Consider the following 23,753-nt stretch of genomic DNA (forward strand, 5'->3'; position numbering starts at 1 on the left):
GAAGTTTTATTATTTCATTTTCTTTGTTACTTGTACTTTTGATTCATATCTAAGAACCCATCACCCAAAACAAGGTCTTGAAGCTTTACCTCTATATTTTCTTCTTATTTAAAAGATATTTTCTTCTAAGCATTTGATGTTTATGGCTCTTCTGTTTGGGTCAGCAATCCCTTTTGGGGAGAAAAAGAGTTACTGTCCTGGACCCCCACAGGGGCAGGTCTACCCTGTCCTATAGGGTCGCTTATAAGTCGGCCTCAATTGGATGGCTATGCGTGTGGTTTGGTTGGATCCATTCTGAGATCATTTTTATCTATGATGTGAGATAGGGGGTCCACTCCCATGGGAAGCCCAGTCATCCCAGAATAAGTATTTTTCTGTTTCTTTCTTTCTTTCTTTCTTTTTAAACAAAAGTTTTGAGGCTTTGTCCGTCTGGAAATATTTTTATTATTACCCTTGCAGTTAAATGACATTGTGATTGGATATAAAATTTATTTTTTGATGAGATTCCCCCCCCATTGGATGGGGCATCTTTATCAAAAATTAATTGACTGCATGTGCACGGTGTCTTCCTGGAGTCTCGTCAATTCTATTTCTCTTCCTAGTTCTCATGTATCTACGTATCTATCGTTGTACCGATACTGCGCTTCCTTGGGATTTTTCACACTGGAACTCGGGACCTTGCTGCATCTGTGAACCCCTGTGCTTCTCGCCCACAGAAGTGAAAATAGGAGCGTGTCGAGCAGGAGGCCCCGGCAGTGCGAGCGCTGCACCAGCACCCAGACTCCCGTTGAAGTTGGGAGGAAGGCCCCGCCACGCCTCTTTCTTCCAGGTGGGCTGTGCGCAGCCACACGTCCTTCTCGGACAGTTCCGCTGCAGGTCCAAGCTAGTTTGAGTCCCCTGTCTGACATCTGCTAATGGCAAAAAACCCAAACCCAAAATGCCGACCAGTAAAGCTTTCAAAGGCTTTAACAATCATCTTTGCAACGATTCCAAACAACCTCCGCAAGGGTACTGTGTGCGGAAACACTTGCTGTGACAGGAGACCATTGAAATGTATGAAAATTTTATTATTGTGAAGCATGACCCTGACACGTAAGAAGTGCACAAGATAAAACTGAACCTCACACGGAATCGTCACAATGTTAACAGCCGTGTAGCCATCACATAGCTAAGAGATAGAACCTTGTCAGTCCTCCCCCCACCCCCTGAGAAACCTGTTATGCCCTTCCCAGAGACCACTGTTCCTTCACCCACAAAGTAATCACTTTTCTGACTCTTATGATGACCATTCTTCTTACCATTTTCTACTTTTTTCTTAAACAGTTTTAGTGGCACTTCATCCACATGTCATATAATTCAATAGTTCAATCATATCAAGAACTGTGCAATTGCTGCCGTCGGGAAGGATGTCTGTGGTGAGGGAGAAGAGCCGCCATGTCTTCTGGTGCTTTGGCAAAACCTCAGATGCGAGGCCTTCTGGCAAGGCGTCTGCGGATTCACATGGCTGGAGCGTGCATTTTATCTCTGGGGGCAGGAGCTTTCTATAAGTTTGCAGTTGCTGACCAGAGAAAGAAGGCATATGCAGAGGGAGGTCAACTGACCAAGTATCATATTATATGTTGGTTCTATCCACTACAATCAGGTTTACAATAATCTCTGATAGTAATTTTTTTCTAGTTTTATGAAACAGGCATGCATATTTGGACCCCATTTGTTGAGTTCTGTCCTTAAGAAAAAAATTTAACTGAATGAAATTGTACAATACCTTTGAATTGGGGTTCTTTTGCTTTGGTACATTTTTGAGATTTATCCGGTTGTTGTCTATAGTTGTTGCTTATCTCTTCTTGTTGCTGTTCAGTATTCCATCACACCAATACCAATTCCATCACACCAGTATGCCATCATACCAATCCTTGTAGACACTGGTCCCTATCTGTGCAGCCGATAGACATTCATGGTTATTTTGAGGAGGGTTGACTGTGAACGTGCACCGTTTCTGTGCACACATTTTCTCTGGGTTACATAGTTGATGATTATGAGCTATGCACCTTGTCAGATGAGTTGAAAATCTCAGACTCTTCCTAAATTACTGGACCCATTTGCCCTCCCACCAGCATTTTATAAGTTTCTTTGCTTCCATATCTGAATACTGCCAGTCTTTTTCACATTAGCTATTTGTGTTAGTGTGCAATGGGAGCTGTGTGGCTTTAATTTCATTTCTTCCTATTTACTGGTGAAACTAAACATCTTTTTTACATGTTTATTAACTATGTAAATACTCTGTTTTGTGAAGTGCTTATTGAAGTCTCTTCCCAAATTTCTACTAGCTTCCTTGTCTTCTTTCTAATTTATATATCACAAATACATGTTTTCCAAAAAGTTTGTGGATAAATTCTATTATCTTTTCATTCCATTTTTCCATGGACTTTTTGAAGCCCCCTCATATATTTGTTTGGATATGAGACCTCTGCTGGCCATTTATATGCCTTCTACCGTTTCATTCACTTAACGGTGCCTTTTGTGGAGCAGGTTTTCCATTTTACTATACTCAGATTTATCAACTGGGATTTAAAAACAATTCATCTGGCAGAACCACCAGGGTAGGGAGGGAATGGGGGTTGGGGTAGGGTGGGGAATCTCAATTCAGTAAAGTTAAAGCTTATACAGACTCTCCAGCCAACATTGCAACCTCTCTCCTTGAAGTGTTAATATTTCGGGCTCAGCAGATCTTGGTTGCTGTGGCTATTTGATAACGAGAGATTCCATTATGCTGCAAAACAGAGAAAGACACTTACAGTATTTAAGTCTGCCGCTTGGTGGTGCCATGGGAAACTAGCAATAATCTTTTAAAAACTATTGTTCTGAAAGTTTGCTGGGCAGTGGGGCTTGGTTATCGTCAAAATGAAAAATATTTACAACATTTTGAGACTGTAATCCTCTTGCATATCACAATGGCTGGAAATGCATACAAGTTCAGCCTTTCATCATGAAAGCCCAGGCTTGCTCATAGGCAAGCAGGAAACAAGTTCTGCCTGAGTTTCTCATAGATCATGGGAAAAAACTAAAGCATTATAAAGTGACAAGATAGCAAACGGCCCTCCCTCCGTTACCTGGCCTTAGTGCACGTTAACATCAGGTAATAGTTGTTTAAGAAACGAAGGAAATAAAAAGTTCATGCTCCTTTGTTCTCTCCAGTCTGTCCAGAATTTTATGAGCCTCCTTCCAGTTGTACCTGTATATTTAATACATGTTCATTTGTCCAGTCCGTGACCAATACAAATGTTATTTAATATTTTTAAAAACATATCTTTTTTATAGTATTCTGCATTTTCCTTTTTTCATTCAATAGTGTTTCGTCATCTCACAGGTATCTATAGATTATTAGTTTAAGTGCTGCATTGTCATTTTTGGCAAATGAATGCTTGCAATTTATTGATTCATTCTTTTATCAATGAACATCTCAATGCTACACTGAATGCAATGCCTACACCATCACCTAACAAATCCTCAAAAAACGTTTGGTGAATGAACGGAGGCGGGCTTTTCATTCAAGCCGCGTTAATGATCATCTTTTATTTTTGAACTTTTTATTATGAATTGGGTAACGGTTTGCAGAGCAGATCAGTTTTCAATTCAATCCATACGCATTTTGTTTCGTGTCATTGATAATTTCCCTCTTAACTCTCCAGTTATTTGTCACTAATTCCCACTTCGGCATGCGTGGGAGAAGTCATTCTTCACCCCAATCCACTGAAAAAGGCTCGGTCTGGCGCGGTTTGTGTAAGATGGCAGGGGAGAGTCAATGCGGTGGCTCGAGGAGCACAAAGAAATCTCAGTATGAAAATACAAAGAACAATACGAAGATTTCCATGGGCAGGAGCAAGGGAGGGTGGCAGCAACAAGATCCATTTGGGCAAGGCTGGGAGTTTAGCGCAGGGCACGTCCCAGTGCACGACGTGTCCCGTGCGATCGCATCGGGATAATGTGACAGTGCATCGCACAGGCTCCATCCCGGCTCGCAACGACGTAACCAGGAAACGCCGGCGGTGGCCATGGGAACCAGCCCGGGAGGCGGCCAGGATGCTGATGCGCTTAGGGCTGTTTCTTCTTCCGGTCTTCCGCTCTTCGCAACCACCGCCCCTCTCCTCCGCTTCCCCCCACCCCACCCCCACCCCCCATTCTGTGGCCTCTCAGCATTCTTCCTCCTCCACCGAGTTCCCCTTCTTCACTCCCAGACGCCATCTTGGACCAGGCTTCAAAATGGCGCCCCCTGGCCGCGGAGCCCAAGCCCAGGCGCGCGACTGAGGCTGCGCGCGCCCGCGCTGCGGCGTAAGGGGGCGGGGCGGGGAAGGCGAGACGTCGCCCCGCCCCCGGCAGTCGCCACGCCCCCGGGCCCGCTCGGCCTTCCTCCCAGCCGGCGAACCCGGAAGTGGAGGAGGAGGCGCGGCGGCTGTGGCGGTGGCCGAGCGGACGGCCGGGCGCTGAGGGAGCCTCACGCCGCGCGCGTGTGGGGCAGGGGTCCGGGGGCGGGGCCGCGCGGCCCGGGCAGCCGGGCCCGGCCTGGGCGGGGGCGGCCATGGCCTCGGCAGAGTTGCAGGCGAAGTACCAGAAGCTGGCTCAGGAGTACTCGAAGGTACCCACCGGGGGCGGGGAACGGGGAGTCCCCGGCGCTATGGCCTCGGGTTGTTTTGGCAGCTACGACTCGGACGGAGGGGGAGGCGAGGGGGCCAGCGAGCGCTCCCCTCCGCCTTTGCGGTCCACCATTCCCTTACCTCCACCTGCAGCTCCCAGGGGCTGGGCCGGGCGGTGTCTGGGTCCGTGTGCGTTTCTGAGGGATGGAGCCGGCAGCTCGATCCTTCCTTCTCGCTGAACTAATAGGCTTCAGACTGGGGTGGCAGAAATCCTGGCCCCTACCCCTGGTACTGGCCAGGAGGGGCAGGGAAAGGTGAAGACCACCCCCTCCTCTAGCTGCTTCCTCTTTCCCCCAGTGCAATGATGGGCAAGCTCCATCCACCTTTCTCCCATTCCGCGGGGCTGATCTGACTCCCTCCACCCCGTGCTCCCATCATTTCGCGAGGGCCAACAGTAACGCGCGAACGGCCTCACCCAGGATGGGCGCTTTGGCAGGCTGATGTCTGTCAAGATTCTGAAAGCTTGCAGGCTAGAGTTGTGTTCTTATTTCCCCCTCGGGCTCCCTAGTGTGGGGCAAAGCACACAGCAGGTGCTTAGACCGAGTGGAGGGAGACAGAATAGGGGTCTGTCCCCTTCGCCGTGCATCTGGCCTCGGTCTTTTAAGTGATGGAACCTGCCCTTTGGAAAAGGGCACTGCTCCTTCTGGGTAGGGGGTTTCTGCTTTAATCATATTTTAGTGAGCTTGTTCAAGGCAGATTTGACATCTGTGGAAATCCGTCCAACAGCTTTGACTCTAGAGTTTTCCATTATTTTAGCGTTTGGTGAGACCATAGGAAAAGTGGGTTCCTTTTTACGATTTGGAGAAAGCAAGACGCTTCTGTGTGTGTGTTTCCTCCTTAGTGATTTTATCCAGCTAAGAGCCTTGAGGGATAGTGGTTATGCATGCATTTTGAAAGGTCAGCAGTTCAAAACTACCAGCCGCTGCCCAGTGGGGAAAGGCGCGGCTCACTGCTCCTGTAAAGAGTTATTGGCTCAGAACCCTACAGGGGCAGTTCTACCCTGTCTTACAGGGTAACCAGAAGTATGAATGGACTCCGTGGCAGTGAATTGTTGGTTTTTGGAATATTCAGTGGGGTGAAATGGAACAATTTCTTGCAAACAAAACAAAATGTGTACCTAAACATACATGTCTACTTGTCTTTTCACAATCAATTGAACTGTTTTGTGATCCAACACTTACTCTACCAGTGCTATTGTTGGCAAAAGTTTTTTACAATCCTAAGAGCCTGCGGCATGTTTTTTATGTCATCCAGGATGGCAAGTTTTCATTATTTAAAGGAGGATTTCTTCTTGAAAAGTCAGGTGTTGTTTGGAATAAATCCATCCGATGACGTGGATTGAGACAGGATAGTAGTGCTTTAAGGTTGGTTCTACTGGTTTGGGTTGAACATGTTTCATGAACATAAACTGAAAGGGCTGATTTTCTTGAAATAATAAGCACAACTCCAAAAGACTAGAGACTAGGGACTGCATTGCTGCCTTCATTGTGTAGCTTCCTCAAGGTAATAAAAGTAAGAGGTTTTATTCTTTTTGATGGGCAAGCTCCCTCGTTCAATAGACTTTCATTGTGTGACCTTGGTGGGCCATCTGCTAGGGTCTCTTGAGTGAGACAGGGTTCCAGCACTTGTAGCAGAAAGTTCAGACACAGTACATAATTACACAGTATGACAAGTGTTTCACTGCTCAGTGGGAGCCCAGAGGACACAGGCAGGTAAGGGTAGAAGTTACCCAGGTCGTAGAGTAGGAAAGAGGGAGGGAGGAAATGGTAGCATCCCAGGCAAAGGGAACTCCCCATGGAAGGACTTTCAGGTAAGATGAGGTTGGAGGGGCGATGTGAACCGGTCATACAGAAATATGGGTGTCATGTAAGATACTTGAAATGTGTCTTTTGAATAATGGGAGATATCAAAGGGTTTCAGTAGCGAATGATTGTACGTTTTAGGAAAGCAACTGGTATGAGAATGAGTTAGAAGAAGGCCAGGCAGGAAGCTGCTGGGATTGTTTGGGGAAGAGTAATAAAGGTTCAATAAATAGTATTAGGGACTGTTGGCATGGAGATGTGAGCCTAGCTGTAAGAGGCGCAGTTCAAAATCACTGTTACTCTTCAGTTATCCTCCTTTGAGTGCTTGCTTTGTGCATGTGTTATGAAAGCTATAAAGAGAGAGAAGCTCTCTTCCTTCAGTCCTATTCATTCTGTGGGGCATTGTCACTCATTGAATGTGATGCTGGGGAAGGCAGAGTTGACTGCGGTTCTGAGCAGAGGTGAGGAGGGAAGGAGAGCCCCCTGCATTACAGGTCAGATGCAGCCATTGCATTGTAGGGTTGGAAGACATCTTATTCCCACAGTTAGAGGAATGTCGGGTGTCCGTGCTGGACTTTTCTAGTGGAGATGGACTGACCAAAAAGGCAGGCCAAGGACTACAGCTTTTGGAACGATCCCCATAAAGATGACCGTTGAGCTGAGAGAGTTCATCCAAGAGAACACAGGGAGAAACGGGCAGGAAGGGATCTGAGGAGATGCCAAGAAGGGTTTGGTAGATGTGGGAGGAGTCTCTCCTATTTTCAATGCCTTATTTGTCTGCTTTCTCCTAATTCTTTTCATTGCATTGTGAAATCTTCGAATATCCAAAGTACAGAGACTAGTCAAACGATTTCATGTGATTAAAAAACCCAGAACACCCACTGCTGATGCATTGATTCCAAGCTTTAGGGACACTGTACAACAGAGCAGAACTGCTCCAAAGGGTTTCTGAGGCTGTAAATCTTTGTCTTTCTCCTGTGGAGCAGCTACTGGGTTCGAACCGCTGACCTTTTGGCTAGTAGCCCAATGTTTAATCCACTGAGTTACCAGGACTTCTTATGTGCTTTCTAATTCGCAGATAAGCCTACTTTGCATCCTGTCAATTTAAAATATTTTCCAGATCAAACTTGCCTCTAGCACTGGGCATAGTGAATCACCATTCTGGCTAGAGAGAGCCTCGGTGGCTTCTTGGTTTCATGTGCTTGTGTTTATGAAAGCTATGCAGAGAGATACACACTCTTCAGTGCTTCAGTGCACAGTTTGCAGTTGGCAACCACCAGTCGCTCCAAGGGAGAAAGACAGGGCTTTCCACTCCCATAAGCAGCTGCAGCTTTGGAAACTCACAGGGCCAGTTCTACCCTGTCCTATAGGCTTGCTGAGAGTTCCCATTGACTGAATGGCAGTGAATTTGTTTTGTACTATTTTATTATTTTTCGTGAGGCAGAAATTGTGAGTTGATGTTGAAATCCAATTGCATTTTCTTCTTTTTTTCAATCATTTTATTGGGGGCTCATACAACTTTTATCACAATCGATACATCCATCCATTGTGTCAAGCACTTTTGTATATTTGTTGCCATCATCATTCTCAAAACATTTGCTTTCTGCTTGAGACCTTGGTATCAGCTCCTCATTTTTCCCCTCCCTCATGAACCCTTGATAATTTAGAATTATCATTATTTTGTCATGCCTTACACTGTCCAACGTCTCCCTTCACCTACTTTTCTGTTGTCTGCCCCCTCAGGGAGGAAGTTATATGTAGATCCTTGTAATCGGTTTCCCATTTCCACCCCACTTTCTCCCTACCCTCCCCGTATCACCACTCTCAGCATTGGTCATGAGGGGTTCATCTGTTCTGGATTCCCTGTATTTCCAGTTCCTATCTGTACCAGTGTCCATCCTCTGGTCTAGCCGGATTGGTAAGGTAGAATTGGGATCATGATAGTGGGGGGGAGGAAGCATTAAAGAACTAGTTGTATGTTTCGTAGTTGCTATCCTGTACCCTGACTGACTCGTCTTCTCCCACAGATCCTTCTGTAAGGGGATGTTCAGTTACCTACAAATGGGCTTTGGGTCCCCACTCCACACTGCCCCTCATTCTCAATGATAAGATTTTTTTGTTCTTTGATGCTTGATTCCTGATCTTATGGACACCTGGTGGTCACACGGGTTGGTGTGCTTCTTCCATGTGGGCTTTGTTGCTTCTGAGCTAGATGACCACTGGTTTATCTTCAAGCCTTTAAGACCCCAGCAGCTTTATCTTTTGCTAGCTGGGCACTATCATCTTTCTTCACATTTGCTTATGCACTCGCTTTGTCTTCAGCCATTGTGTCGGGAAGGGGAGCATCATAGAATGCCAGGTTAAGAGAACAAAGTTTTCTTGTCTTGAGTGGAGGCCCAATGTCTGTCTGTGACCTTAATACTAAACCTATAAATATAAATAGATCTATTTTCCCATCCTCATATATAAATACATTTACATATGGTATACCTGTATTTAGACCTCTATTAATGCCCTTTGCCTCCTGGTTCTTTCCTCTATTTCCTTTTACTTTCCTCTTGCCCCGCTATCATGTTCAGTCTTCATTTGGGTTTCATTAATTCCTCTAGGTTACATTGCCCTTGATCAAGCTCTACCAGGCCTCTTACACCCTCCTCGCCACTGATTTTGGATCACTTGTTCCCTTGTCCCTGGATTTGTTAACACCACTTCCTTTCCCAATTGCATTTTCCTTTTAAATTATTTAAGCTATAAAGAAACAAGGTCTCTCCTTAATCTGTAGGAAGAGGCTACACACCCACAGAGCAAATCCCTAAATAAAGGGTGTGTACGGATTCCACTCCTTCCTCCTTATGGCGGCCTCATCTGGTCTGCCAGGAAAGGGCCTGTCCCTCGTCTGAGAACTTTTGGTTTTTCTCTTCTTTCTGAGAAGGTAAAAAAAGGGGTCCCTCATAAAGGAAACAGAGTTTATTTAGATAAAGAGGTGAACCAGGAGTCCACAGTACATGAAAATTCAGAGGTTGACAGAGTGCCAGAAACAGGAAGTGTTTTGGGAAGGGTCAGTAAGAATGGAGACCAAGATCCATTAAAGTTCAGGTTCAGTAGAACTGAAGGCAGCAGGGGTGTGTGTGTAGAAACGTCAGAGGTAATGGAGTGAATCGGTGGTGGATGGCAGTGAAAAAGAGGAAGACTCCCAATGAGATGGATTGGCACATTGGCTACAGCAATGGACTCAAATGTAAAAACAACGGAGGGAGGGAGAAAAAGAGGAGCTGATACCAAGGGCTCAAGTAGAAAGAACTTGTTTTGGAAATGTTGATGGCAACATACGTACCAGTGTGCTCACTGCTATTGAGTGAAGGATTATTAGAAGATTTGTAAGGGCCCCCAATAAAAAGATTCATTTGAAAAGCAAAAACAGTTGTGAGAGCAGTGTGTTCTTCTGTTGTCTGTCTAGTTGCAATGAGTTGGACTGACTTGAGGGCACTTAGCAACCACGGATGCTGGGTGAGTTGAGAGGGACACCGAAGACGGGTTTTTACTTGGTGTTTTCTCTACCATGCTTTCTGCTTCTGATGCGCCGTGTATCTTATAAAGAGAAGAAAACCTTGTATGATAGGGTGGAATTGCCCCTGTGTGGGCTTCTGAGACTAACTTTTTAAAAACAGTTTTATTGGAAATTAATCTACATATCACACAATTCAATATTTCAGTCATATCGAGAGGAGTGGTACTCTCATCACCACAATCATGGTTAAATTGCTTTTAAAATGAGTTGTGTGATCACCACCAGTTCTAGTGCTCCCTCCCACTCCCACATACATTGTTTGCTCCCCAACCCCCTTGTCCTCCTTATCTTCCACCTCGCCCTACCTTCCCTATAAACCTGTAACTCTTCCCTAGGAGTGGAAAGCCTCATTCTTTTTCTCCCGAGGCGCAGTTGGTAGTTTTGAGCTGCTAACTTTGCCATTAGCAACCTAACATATAGTCCATTAAGCTAGAGGTCCTCAAACTTTTAAACAGGGGGCCAGTTCATGTCCCTCAGACCCATTGGAGGACTGGACTACAGTTAAAAAAAAAAACTATGAACAAATTCCTATGCACACTGCACATGTCTTATTTTGAAGTAAAAGAACAAACGGGGCAAAAACTCCCAGTGGGCGGGATAAATGTCCTCGGTGGGCAGTAGTGTGAGGAGGCCTGCATTAAGCCCTCCAGGCTCCTGAATGCTAAAAGGAAAGGGGGCCAGAAAGTACTCCTTTATGGCTCATTCCCTTCCAGCCTGCCCTCTTTGCCGAAGCCCTGCACCCTTGTTTGTGAGTTGCAAATGATTTTCCAGGGTCTGTCCTACTCTGGGTTGTGGTTCTCAAGGGGCAGTCCCTGAACCAGCATCCTTTGGGGACGGATTAGAAATACAATATCTGTTGTCATAAACTGTTTCAGTATTCAGTGCATGCTACAGTTTCCTAACCATTGCTCCAGGTAAATGTGTCAGCTTGTGTGTAGTAGGAATTAGTTGTTCAAATAAAGACATTGTTTTGAGTTCCTTTTGCTGCAGTGGGAAAGCTAAGCATCCATTATTTCTGTAACAGTTTATTTTTCCATTGATGGTTCGCTTAGTTATTCAGGAGATCTTGGCCTTTTGAAAAACCTTTTGGACTTGGACGTGCAGTACAGAGCTACTGGTATTTGGAAAGAGTCCGTTTTGATTTGTGTATTTACTTTCCGTAATGGGGGAAGAGTATAACTGATTGATCACCCCCTTACATGTGAAAAGTCGACTCAGGTTTGGATTACAAATGAGTATCAGCATTTAAAAACTGGTGGTTTAAAAACCTGAAGTACAGGGTTTACTAGGAGAGTTGAGCTGGAAAGCAGCTTTGGGTCCACAGCCAATAGAACTTTGTGTGGTGATGGAAGTGTGCATATCTGCGCTCTCCAACAGGGTCACCGCTGGCCATACATGACTGTTGAGGACTTGGAAGGTAGCTTATGTCCCTGAATTAAAATACTAAAGTACCTCGTAGTTCAATGAACTATTGATTACCATATTGCATAATCAAGTGCTAGCTTAGATTTGCCAGAGTGCTCCTTAGAGGCAAGGGTGGTGAGACTCCATCATATATACTTTGGACATGTTGTCAGGAGAGACCAGTTCCTGCGGAAGGACATCATGCTTGGTCAGTTAGAGGGGCAGGGAAAAAAGGAAGGCCCTCAACGAGATGGACTGACACAGTGCAGGAATTGTTGGCTGAATCCTCGGAGCAATTGTGAGGCTCGCACAGGACCAGGCCATGTTTCATCCATGTGCACAGCATTGCTGTAGGTTGGAAGCACTGGATGGCACGCAGCAGCAACAACCACCAGGTCGACCCCAGGTCAGTGCATTAGGAATGTTTATGGGACTCATATGACACTCTGAACCTGCACACTCTGCTTCTCTTGGTCTGGGCTGGCCTGGAGATTCTGCCCCCGGCTGATGCTGTTGCAAGTGCTTGCAGACAGCGCTTTGGAAAGCCTTAGAAAACAAGGCCTCTCTTTCCCTCTGTCGTTCAGCCACTTACCCAGTCACAAATGGGGCAGCTTCAAGTTTTGACCGAGGAAGAGGAGCAGGAAAAAGGATTCCACTAGAGACAGGCCTGAGAGGAGGTTTTTTTCTAGCTGTGCTGCGAAAAGAATTTTAGCCACTCAAGGATCCTTGGTAATGTGGTGGGTGACAAGTTGTGCTGCCAACCACAAGCTCAGTAGTTTGACACCACCAGCCGCACTGCAGGAAAAGGATGAGATTTTCTATTCCCCTAAAGAGTTAGTCTGGGAAACCCACAGGGGCAGTTCTACTCTGCTCGGTAGTGTCACTATGAATCAGAATTGACTCGATGGCAGCGAGTTTGTTTGCATTTTAGTACAAAATACATAGCCTGCAGGTATTTTATACCACCCCTGAAAAGGAGCCAGTCAGTTGGTGGAGACTAAAACCACTTTCCCGAAAATCCACCCATAGCAACCCTATTAGATAGAGTCGGACTGCCCCATAGGATTTCCAAGGTTGATAGAGTGGTTGCTTGTTGGGCCATTCAGCAGTTTGAAACCACCAGCAGCTCTGAGAGAAAGAGTGGGCTCTCTACTCCAGTAAACAGTCTCAGAAACCCACAAGGGATGCCATGAGTCAGCATTTGGGGGCTTGGGGGGTAATGATCATGCAAGCCGACTGTCATGTCCTTCTCCAAGGAGTAGCTGGTGTAGACTGAAGGCCCCTACCCTTTGGTTAATAACGCAGTGCTTAACCCCTGCATCACCAGAGCTCTTTGGAATGCTAAAGAATACATATGTGCCAGAGGGTCCCAAACTTACCCCCTTTTCTGCAAAAAGAATTACTCAGAGCACCCCTGGCAATCAAAGATGTTTGGACTATTGTCATAATCCAGAAGAAAGTGTAGGTATCTGCTTTTGTAGCCCACCCTGGATCATTTCAGTGCCCCCCCAGGGGGCACTATCACCCACTTTGTGAAACACTAGTATGTGTGTCCAGTCATTTATACATCTGTCTGCATTTACATCTGTGAGCAGGTAGGGAGCTTCCTTGTAAGGGTACCAGGGGGCAGAGCCTGGGATGCTGAGAATTGGTTTACGGTACTGTGCCACTGCACCAGCTAAGCCTCCACTCCCACTTCTGCCTCTGGCACGTGCCCTGCCCTGTTGCCTGCATGGAGACTGGCCTATGGCCGCTCCTTTGACCATTGGGACTTGATTCCCACCAGGCACCCAGAGCTGCCCTGAGAACTCTGTCTGCTTGCACACTGCCCTTGCACACTGCAAGGCTCCCACCTCTTAACAGAGAGCTACAAGAGCTTCTGAGGGGGCTGCTTTAATACAAGTGTATCATGTATATGCACACATACGTACTGTACATAATATGATGGTTGTATATTGTCACATCACCTAAAGTCCTGTGTCACAGAACATATCAGGGACATTAAATGACTGTTGTTGTCATATGCTATCTAGCTGGTTCTGACTCCTGAAACTCAATACCTTCAAGTCTGTTCTGACTCACAGTAGCCCATGGGCCCAAGTAGAACTGCCCCGGGGGTTTTCGAACACTGTAATTTTTACAGAGTAGAAAGCCTCATCTTTCTCCTGAGGATCAGCTGGTGGTTTCAAACTGCTGACCTGGGGATAGCAGACATTTACCTTGTAGTGCCAGCCGGGCTTCCATGGCAGCACCTCATGGCTTATTGCATAATGAATTCTTACTGACTCCTATATACAGTATTCAGTTTGACTAATTAACTCAAGCTTTATCAAGTACATTCTTAGCATTGATATTTCATTGTAGGTGGACAATATAAGGCCGTGTACTGTATTGTCTCTACATGAAGCTTAACCGACAGATGGAAGCTGAGTACAGAAACCATATAATTATGTAAGATTTACTACTTTACAATAAAATGAACATTGGACAGTTTAGTTAGATATGGCTTATTACTAGTATGTGTCATCAGAACCTAGGTCAAGCTCAAGGTGGGCCGCAGGGTGTGGCCTGGGGACGGTTGTGGAGTGGGGGCAGAGGTAGAAAGTCAGCTCCGAGAACGGATGGCATTTGGTGGGTCAGGATGAAGAAGGCTAGGCTTTCGAAGTAAAAAGAAAGCTCATCCGAAGGTTATAGGATGTGAACGGCCAGATTTCCAAGGACTTGGAGGAGTCAGAGTTTAGGATGCAGAGAGATGAGATCACCTTGACCATGGCCATGTGTTCTGTTTCCATGAATGGCACTGAGGTCTGCTGAGCCTACACAAGCTTACCTTCTGCAGAGGCTTCTTGGTCCTCACAGAGACTTCTGGAGCCCTAGTGGCACAGTGGATTAAGCATTGGGCTTCACACTGGGTCAGAAACCGAATGGAGCAGTTGCACTTTGTTCTAAAGGGTCACTGAGGCATCGTGGACAAGACTTGACTAGATGGCAGTGGGTTTGTTTCTTCCCTTATATCTTTTAGTTCTTTTTCTTTTTTAAATCATTTTATTGGGGGCTGATTCAACTCTTAATCACAATCCAGACAGATATCCATTATGTCAAGCGCATTTGTACATTTGTTGCCAATCATCATTCTCAAAACATTTGCTTTCTACTTGAGCCTTTGGTATCAGCTCCTCATTTTTCCCCTCCCTCGCCGCCACCCCCTTCTTCATGAACCCTTGATAATTTATTTTGTCATATCGTGCACTGCTCGACATCTCCCTTCACCCACTTTTCTGTTGCGATGGAAGTGGGTTTTTAATGGTGACTGCAGGGCATTTGCTTCTCAGCATTCTCTGCATTCACGTGTTGGGGTTTCCACACGTGCTGCTGGAGCTATTAGTGGCCATCGGTGGTCCTGTGCCCGTACTGATTCTAAAGCAAACACCGCATTCGCCTCCCTGAGCGGGTGAGTGCTGGTGAGGAGACAGACAGATGCTAGAAGAGCAGAGAGATCCCAGCGGTGCCAGGAACTGACAGCTCTCACTCGGCGACGCCAGGAACACGGCTGTGGTGATGCTGAAGTCCCGGAAAATGTCAAATGCCACACAGTTTAATTAAATGGCAATGGAAGATGCTGAGCTTGTTAGCATCTTCTACCAACTAGCGAATATTTAGATAAATATTGTCAAAAGAACTCTATTTGTTTTGTTGTTAAGCAGTTTTGATTCATCTTTGAATTTTTACCAAATTTGCAAATGTTTATCAAAGGACATTCCAAATCATTGTTTATTACAATTGATTAAATTCTAAACAACAGTAATTTGAAAGTTTTGTTTTTGATTTTTAACAAATTCGACTGCTTTAAGTAGCCTTGATAGTCCCTTAGAAATGATGGACAAGTTCTTTTTTTAATTGCTGTAGTTCTGGTCCTCTAGGAAATTATCAGTTGAGCTTTCACCCCTGGTCCTTGAAGCAGGCATGAAACAACAGAGAACCCAGACCTGTTGCTGTCAAGTTTATTTAGACTAATGGCAACCTGCTGGTCAGAATAGATCTGTTCTATAGAGTAGTCTTAGAGAAGCAGATTGCCAGACCTTTCTTACACAGCACACAGGGTCAGCTTAACTGCTCATCTTGAAGTTCATAGTTGATCGCACCACTCAGTGACCTCGTGAGAGGAGTCCTGGTGACACTGTTGAGTAAGCATTAGACTGCCAACTGCGAGGCTGGTGGCTCCCGACCACCAATCTCTTGCGGAGAAAGATGAGCATGCTGCTCCTGTCAAGACTTACAAAGCCGTGATACGCTTACAGAGGTGTGCTCTGCACAGAATCGCCTCCCTGTCAGTGGGCTTGGGGGTTGGGTGTAGGGAGTCTTCAAAGCCTTCATTAAACAAAACAACTGACAGTATTCTTAAAGAACAGGGTGGAACTGCTCCTGTGGATGTTTGAGGCTGTGAATCTTCATGGAAGCAGAAAGCCCCAACTCTTTCCTCCGAGTGACTAGTGGTTCAAATTGTTCAGCTCGTGGTTGGCATAACAGATAACCCACCATGCCACCAGCGCTCCTCGAAGCACTCGTTAGGAACTTGAAAATGGCACACAAGGGAGACTGATAGGAGCCATAGATCAAATTTGTAAGTCATGAAATGAAATCTAAAAACTGACATGGTCTTGCTTACTGATTGGCTCTGTGGGCTGGCAACGTTGAATCCTGTTATCTCGGTACCACCTTACCCAGCAGTCTGTGATACTGCTTAAAAAGTAGAACATTGGAGGATAGACACCAGTGTTGAAGTGGTCTTTTTCTCTTCTGAACATCTGGAACACGAATTGTAGCTTCCTTGTAAGAAGGACCAGATAGTGAATATTTTAGGCTGGGGGCCTACAGCTTCTGTTTTAATTTCTTGATTGTCCCGGGGTCTCAAAAACTGCTGTAGACAGAATATAGATGAGTGAATATTCGGATATACTCCAGTGTATTTAAGAAAACAGAGCACAGCCAGAATTGGCCCACGGACCATGGTTTGCTGGTTCCTGTTGTAACGAATTCAGTGTCTAGACAATGTTTTTAAAGTAGGAAATACTGATCGTCTAGTTATCTTTTGAGCATTTTATCTTTCTCGTCTAAACTGTAAGCTATTTGGAAACGGGCTGTAGGGGGTACTTCTTTCTCTCCCCGTATATCCTTTATCTCGTGTAGTATGCCTTACACCTGGTAGAGGGGCTTGGCATGGTCTGGTGTAGAATGTGAATTGGTCACGTTTTCTCCTCCGGCTCTCAGCACCCTCTGAAGGAAGATGGGGCAGGTGTACTGACCCACTTTCCCAGTGTTAGGACTGAGGCTTAGGAGGGTCAAACTGCATACTGCCCGTGCGGTCTTCTTTCTGTGTTGTGACAGTGACCTGTGTGACTTCCAGCTATGTAAAACTAGAAGAAGCTGATCTTTTTAGTCTGCCGTTTTCTCTGACCTCCTACAGCACTCCTGTTTTGCTTTCTAGAATCGGAGCTCAATTTTCTATGGTGTTTCAAATGTTCAGGTATCCCTACTCTTTTGGCACAGAAAAGGGCCTTTTCTGTTCTCAGGAGACAGTGGAGCTAAGCTGAATTAGAAATAGATTATTTTTCAAGCTCTCAGGTAAAAGTGCCCTGTTCTTTTCACTTCTCAGAGAAGAACCTAGCCACTCTTGGTCTCTGTACTCAGCCCTCAGCAGAAGCATCTGTGGACCCTTTGCTGCAGCCACACTGGGCTGCGGTATGACACTGACCTGCCGTGTTCTCCTGCCTGAGAACGCTTGCCTTGCACTGCAGACGTGAATTTCATCTTCCTAAACCCAGCCAGTGGCTGTACTGCTGTAGCCGTAAGAGAAGTTAAGCTGTATAATTTTGATTTCTGTGCTTTATTTTAAGGTTGTACTTCAACTTAAAAAACATGAGGAAGAAAACCCACAAAGCCCTACCTCTACCCCAAAGATGTCTCCCACTTCTCCCCATTATTTTTCCTCTCAATTTTTAATTGTAAACTAGGCAGGAGTTTATAGTTCAAATAATTGACTTGTGTGCAACAGTGTAAAGTACTAGTTAGAGTTTACCCTTCACCTAGGCCTTGATTTCTTTTCTCCCTCTTGTGGGCTGCTGTCTTCCATTGCAGCCAAGCTAACACTGGTCACAGTTTAGCCTGTTGCTTTACCTACCCCCTGTTGACCGCCCTTCCTTGGCAGTCTCTAAAGTCTGTTCAGTTTGGTATGAAAGCCTTTATCTTTTTTTTAAACATATATTTTTCCTTCGTTACAGTGGTCTCATATAATATTTCCCTTTTGTGATCGACTGATTTCACTCAGCATGACGCTCTCCAGCTCTGTCTGTTCATGTCATGAGTTGCAGCATGCTTCTACCATTGCCCTATGGGGATGGATAGTATTACATCTTGGGTAACCCTGCTGGTATTTGAAATACCAGTGACATCACAACAACACACAAGCCACCCCAGTACAGCAAACTGACACGCAGGCACAGAAGGCAAGACTTTGTCACACATGCTTTGGACATGTCAGGAGAGACCAGTCCCTGGAGAAGGACACCATGCTTGGGAAAGTGGAGGGGCAGCGGAAAAGAAGATTCTCGACAAGATGAGCTGACTCAGTAACAGCAACAATGGGCTCAAGCCTAGGAACATTGCACAGGACACAACATAGTATCCCTTTGTGTGTATGTACCAAAGTTTCTTCATACATTTTTCTACTGATGTGCATTTAGGTAGCTTCTCTCTTCTTGCTGTTGTGAACAGTGCTGCGGTGAACATGGGTACGCGTATACGAACTCACATTATGACTCCTACTTCTTTAGGATATACACCCAGCAGAGGGATGGCTGGAACCAATGGAGTTTCTCTTCCCACTTGTTTGAGGTTGTGCCATATCGCTTTCCACAATGGTAGTCCACCAGTGTATGAGGGTTCCAATCTCACCGCCGCTTCTCCAGCAGTTCTTTATTTCTGTTTGAATGAATTTGACTGTCAGTGTTGGTGTAAAGTGGGAATCCCATCGTTGTTTTAATCCGCATGTCCACGGTGGCTAGTTACTGCCTAAAAGCAACTTTGTAAAAATAGTAGCCGATATATACTGATTAACATTGTGAGCAAACTCATGGCTTTTGGGTCTAAATCTCAGCATTGTTATGAACTTTTCTGTGCCTCAGTTTCCTCTTCTGTAAAACGGAGATGCCTCCAGCATTGACCCATTGAGTTGTGAGGATTCGATGAGGTAGTCCGTGGAAAACACCTGGGATACTGGGACCAAAAGCGCGCTCACAGGCTAGCTGCTCTTATCATGAATTTTTCAGTTGCACCTGCTTCCTAGTTGTGCTTGTATACTCAGTCAGCTGATGCCTGGTGCCAGGTCTGCCACCCTGAGGCCATTGTTGCTGATGGCCTTTGCATGTCTAATGTCCAGCACAGTATCCCACTGAGCATGACAGGGCCCCACATTTTATTTTCTCTGCAATCCTTATTCCGGATTCATTTTCCAAAAGAATAGCGTGCCAGCATTTCCAGGAAGAGTGTACATTTAGTACTCCATGATTAGGATGGAATGTTATTTGGGGAGGTAATTTGGCTGTTCCACGGAGAGAATGATGGACTGGAAGTCAGGAGACATGGATTGGAACCCCACTTTTGCCATGGATTGATCTGGTGTCTTTGGACAGCGTGGCCTCTGTACCTTTATCTAACAACTAGCAGATTGTATCTACTACCCTCTTTGGAGCTAATATTTCTTACTCCCATATTTGGTTATTCAGTATAATTATTCTTTTAGAGGATTGATAATTGATTTCCTTACAAAGGATTGCCTTACACTGAAAATTTAATTAACTGTCTCCTCTCTTTAAGCTCCGGGCTCAGAATCAGGTCTTGAAAAAAGGCGTTGTGGATGAACAGGCGAATTCTGCTGCTTTAAAGGTATGCACCAGGGCCTTGGTCTCGGGAGGGTTAAGTTTGTGTGTGGTGGTGCTGCGTGCCGGGGACACATCCAGTTTTCTGGGTTAAAGTCCCAACCCTGACACTTATTTCCTAAGGACAGTGGCGGGTAAGATAGTGTTTATGTTTGCTTAATGTTTCTATTTATTGGGAATGGATGTAATGTGCTTGGATTTCCGTAGCCAAAAATTACCCCCTGAAAAGTATCTTTGAGTCTATGTAATGCATCCTTCTTAGACCTAGAGCTTCATCCTTACCCATTTTCAGTCACTGGATGGAGTACTCTGAGGGAGACTGTGCTATAGTCATGTCTGTGTCCCCAGCACGCAGCAGATAACTCAGTGCCCTTGAATTGATCCTGACTCATAGTGACCCTGCAGGGCAGAGTAGAGCTGCCCTCAGTGGATTTCTGAGATGGTAACGCTTTACAGGAGTAGAGAGCCTCATCTTTCTCCCATGGAGCGGCTGGTCGTTTTGAACTGCTGACCTGTGGTGAGCAGCCCAATGTGTATGTAACCACTATATTACCAGGGTTCCTTAGCACATAGTAGGCCCTTAATGAGTTGGTTGATGTTTGTGAGTCATTTAACTCACTCATCTTGCCTTTGGGTTCAGCTTTTTGATAAAGTGGCTCATTGTGGTAACCAGGACATTTCTTTTGAGTGATACATGTCACCATCATTACCTTTTTTCTCTGAAGAAAGAGCCAAGTGGGGGATGAAGGACTTTGTACTTCATTCTGGTAGGCTTGGAATGGAGATTTCCTAAGAGATTTTCTTAATGGATTAATTAGTTCTAGGATCTGGACTCCTTCTTGGCCAACTTTTAGCTAAATAGCCTGCCTGCCAAGGAGCCCTGATAGCACAGTGGTTAAAGTGCTTACTTGCTAGCCCAAAGGTTGGTGGTTCAAACTCACCAGTCACTGCAGGCAAAAGGAGAGGCAGTGTGCATCTGGAACGATGGTAGCCTTGGCCTCCCTATGGGGTAGTTCCTCTCTCAGAGGGTTGCTAAGAGTTGGAAATCAACTGGATGGTGATGGATAGTGTGCTTACCTGACTCTTTGACTCACTTTCTTGCTTCCTCTACTCCTTCCTGTCAATAGAAGGGATCTCTTTCAGGATAGCCCCAACCCGTGTTATTTCCCAGATGGGGCCACTCTGGTGACCAGGACTCAGAAATATGTCCTCTAATCAACCAGCATTGATTGTTGGGCCCTACACAAGAGAGGACTGTGTGTGAGAGTGCCCCCTCCTTAGGCACTGTTGCATTAACTCAGGTCTGAGATGGCTCAGAGCTCCCTTCCTGCTCTGCACTCAGGCCAACATTGTTTTATTGAAGAAACAGTCTTCTTTTTTCTCCTAATACAAATATTTCCTAGCATATCTTAGTAGCCTGTTGTGGTGGATACTTTTCTGATGCCAGCTGTATTTGATGAGCGTTGTGTTGGGGACATGATGGTGGTGACAGTAGTGACAACAGAGGTCATGGCACCACTTACTGAGCACTCACCTGGTAGCAGGCCGTGTGCTAAGTTCACTGACTCCCTGATCTCACTGTGTCTTTCCCAGTGTTATCATCCTCACTTGCAGAAATGGGGGTTAGTTGAGGGGAAAGGTGGTGATAGATGCCTTCTGAAATTAATTGTTGACTGACTCCATCAAGTTGAAACATTGGTCAGCTTATGGTTAACCAATGATAACAATATAAAGAAATTACTGTGGCTTTATTGTACATTGTAGAGGTCTCTCTAATTACAGGGCCCATGACAACGTACCAGTTTGTTCGAAGGGAATGCTAGGATGCCCTCTTACAGCAGGCTTTTGATCTCATTGGGTTTGCCTCCTCACGTAGTTGTTGGGTGTGTGTTGTCATGGCTGTGATTGTCAGGTGCCACCGGGCCAGTTCCAATTCATAACGACTCTGTGCACAACAGAGCCAAACGCTGCCCGGCCCTGTGCTATCCTCACAATTGTTCTTATGTTTGAACCCACGGTGGCAATCCATTATATACCAGAATCTTCCTTTTCTTGCTGTCCTCTGCTTGACGAAGCAAGATGGCCTTCTCCAGGGACTGGTCTCTCCTGACAGCATGTCCAAAGTGCATGAGACAACGTCTTACCCCTTTGCTTCTGAGGAGCATTCTGGCTGTGCTGTACTTCTTCCAGACAGACTTGTTGGTTCTTTGGCACTCCATGATACTTTCTATGTTCTGCAGGAGAAAGATGAGACTTTCTGCTCCCAGAAAGATTTATAACCTCGAAACCTACAGGGAGCATTTCCACTCTGTCCAAAGGGTCACTATGAGTCCGAAATGACTCAATGGTAGTAAGTTTTATTTTTAAGTTTTTGGTTTTAATGTACTGATCATCTCTTTATTAAAATTTGACTTTTCTTAGTTTAATGATTGTCTCAGGCAAAATAATACAGGTGCCAAAACTCGCTGCCAATCGAGTAGATTCCTACTCACAGCAACTCCGTGTAGAATTTCTGAGATCATGAATCATTATAGATAGCCTCGTCTTTCCCTTGTGAAGTACCTGTTGGGTTTGAACCATGGACCTTGGGGTTAGTAGCCCAATGCCTGACCCACAGCACCACCAAGACCCAATCCTTTAAATTTACAGTAGTATATTTTATAGGTGAGCTCTCAGTTGCTGGCCTAAAAGTTAGCAGTTTGAATCTACCCAGAGGCACCTTGGAAGACAGGTCCGAGCCTTGAGAACTCTGTGGAGCTCAGTTCTCTGCACACGGGGGTCTCAGGGGTCATTATCTGCTTTACAACAACTAACTGCAGCAACCGATTTTAAGAGTCTGAACCGTTTTTAAATTGAAACTGGCCATCTGTATTTGATTATCGGTGAATGCAAAGCTTTTGCTTATTGGCGATAAGCCAAATATAGTTAGAGCAGTGTTTTCCTCAATGTAAACAGAATGAAACTAAGTACCATGTATGCTCGAGTATAAGCTGACCCAAATATCAGCCGGGGCACCTATTTTACCACAAAACTGCATTAAAAATATGCTGAAAAACTCAGCTCATACACGAATTTATACGATACTTTTCTTTAGTGTCCCATTTGCTTATCACATCAAAAACTAAACCAAGTACAGAATGGTCTGCAAGCGGTGTGCGGTTTAGAGCTCAGATTTTTGTTTCTATCTTCATTTGATTTTATAGTGAATTCATGAAGAACAGCACTGAAAATATTTTTGTGTTACTATATTTTTATTTTTGTCATATCAGAATGTAAAAGTAAAGTTAAATGCATTGTAAAGATGTCATTTTAACTGATTTAAATTCAGGGAGGATATATAGAAAAAATGAATACAAGTATATTTCTTCCCATTCTGGCCCCATGATGCGTCTGAGTTCTCTTAAAATTTTTGTCTTTACATTTATAGCCCATGCTATTTATCTGTTGGCTGTCTTTTATACATTCATAGCCCCAGGCTGTTTATATGTTGACTGTCTTGCATTTAACTGCATATAGTGGTGGAAATTTTACTTTGACTTGATGATTGCCTGTTAACTTCAGTGTATTTGCTGGTTTCATTTTATATTTTAATTTACTTCCGCCCCCAAAATGGTTTTGCCATGAAACAGTTACAAACATAAGAGCTGGAATGATAAAGGTACAACAAGAATTCCCTGAAGCAAGTCGACCTGATTATGATTTATGTTTTAATGAAACAAAGGGGTGTGTGTGTAACACATGGGGTTTCTATGCCTTCAGGCTACATTCTGAGGCGTGCTCTGTTGTCACTTTGCAGGAACAACTAAAGATGAAGGATCAATCGTTGAGAAAACTACAGCAGGAAATGGACAGTTTGACATTTCGAAATCTGCAGCTTGCTAAGAGGGTAGAACTACTTCAAGATGAACTGGCTCTAAGTGAACCCCGAGGCAAGAAAAACAAGGTAGTCAAGTACAAGGAAATGAATGCGACTTTACAGTGACATACAGAGTCTGTAAGCCATCCTGGCTTTAACAGGAAATGCCACCCCCAAATTGTTCAATTTACGTTTAACTTGTCCTCATATTTTTTACCTAAATATGGGGTCTAGAAGGCAGGCATTAGTGTTAGTAAATACAATGTCATTGAGTTGTTTTTTCTGTTTAAGTTTTATTTCTCTTGTCATTTACATTTTGTTAATATGTAATGAGACAGCATCATTTTGTTTCTGCGCGTATAGTTCAGTTACATTGATTACATTCTTTGAGTTGAACACTCTCACCTTTTCCTGAGTTGTGCTTCCCTCATTAACAGAAGCCTACTGCCACCCAAGGTTCCTGTCAAACGATTTTGAGTTGTTCTTGTCAATTTGAAG

General features: G+C 44.9%; 1 protein-coding gene across 1 annotated transcript in view; it reads left to right on the forward strand.

The window, feature by feature from the left end:
* The first annotated feature begins 4,378 nt into the window (after nt 1–4,378).
* Nucleotides 4,379–23,753, forward strand: part of PPP1R21 (protein phosphatase 1 regulatory subunit 21) — an 82,611-nt gene continuing 63,236 nt past the window's right edge. The window contains exons 1-3 of the mRNA XM_075535177.1: nt 4,379–4,633; nt 19,338–19,406; nt 23,196–23,342. Coding sequence (XP_075391292.1) covers nt 4,577–4,633; nt 19,338–19,406; nt 23,196–23,342 — 273 coding nt within the window. The 5' untranslated portion in view covers nt 4,379–4,576. The remainder of the gene's footprint in view (nt 4,634–19,337; nt 19,407–23,195; nt 23,343–23,753) is intronic.

The sequence above is a fragment of the Tenrec ecaudatus genome, chromosome 17 (genome assembly GCF_050624435.1).
Source record: "Tenrec ecaudatus isolate mTenEca1 chromosome 17, mTenEca1.hap1, whole genome shotgun sequence".
In the NCBI taxonomy this organism is placed as follows: Eukaryota; Metazoa; Chordata; class Mammalia; order Afrosoricida; family Tenrecidae; genus Tenrec; species Tenrec ecaudatus.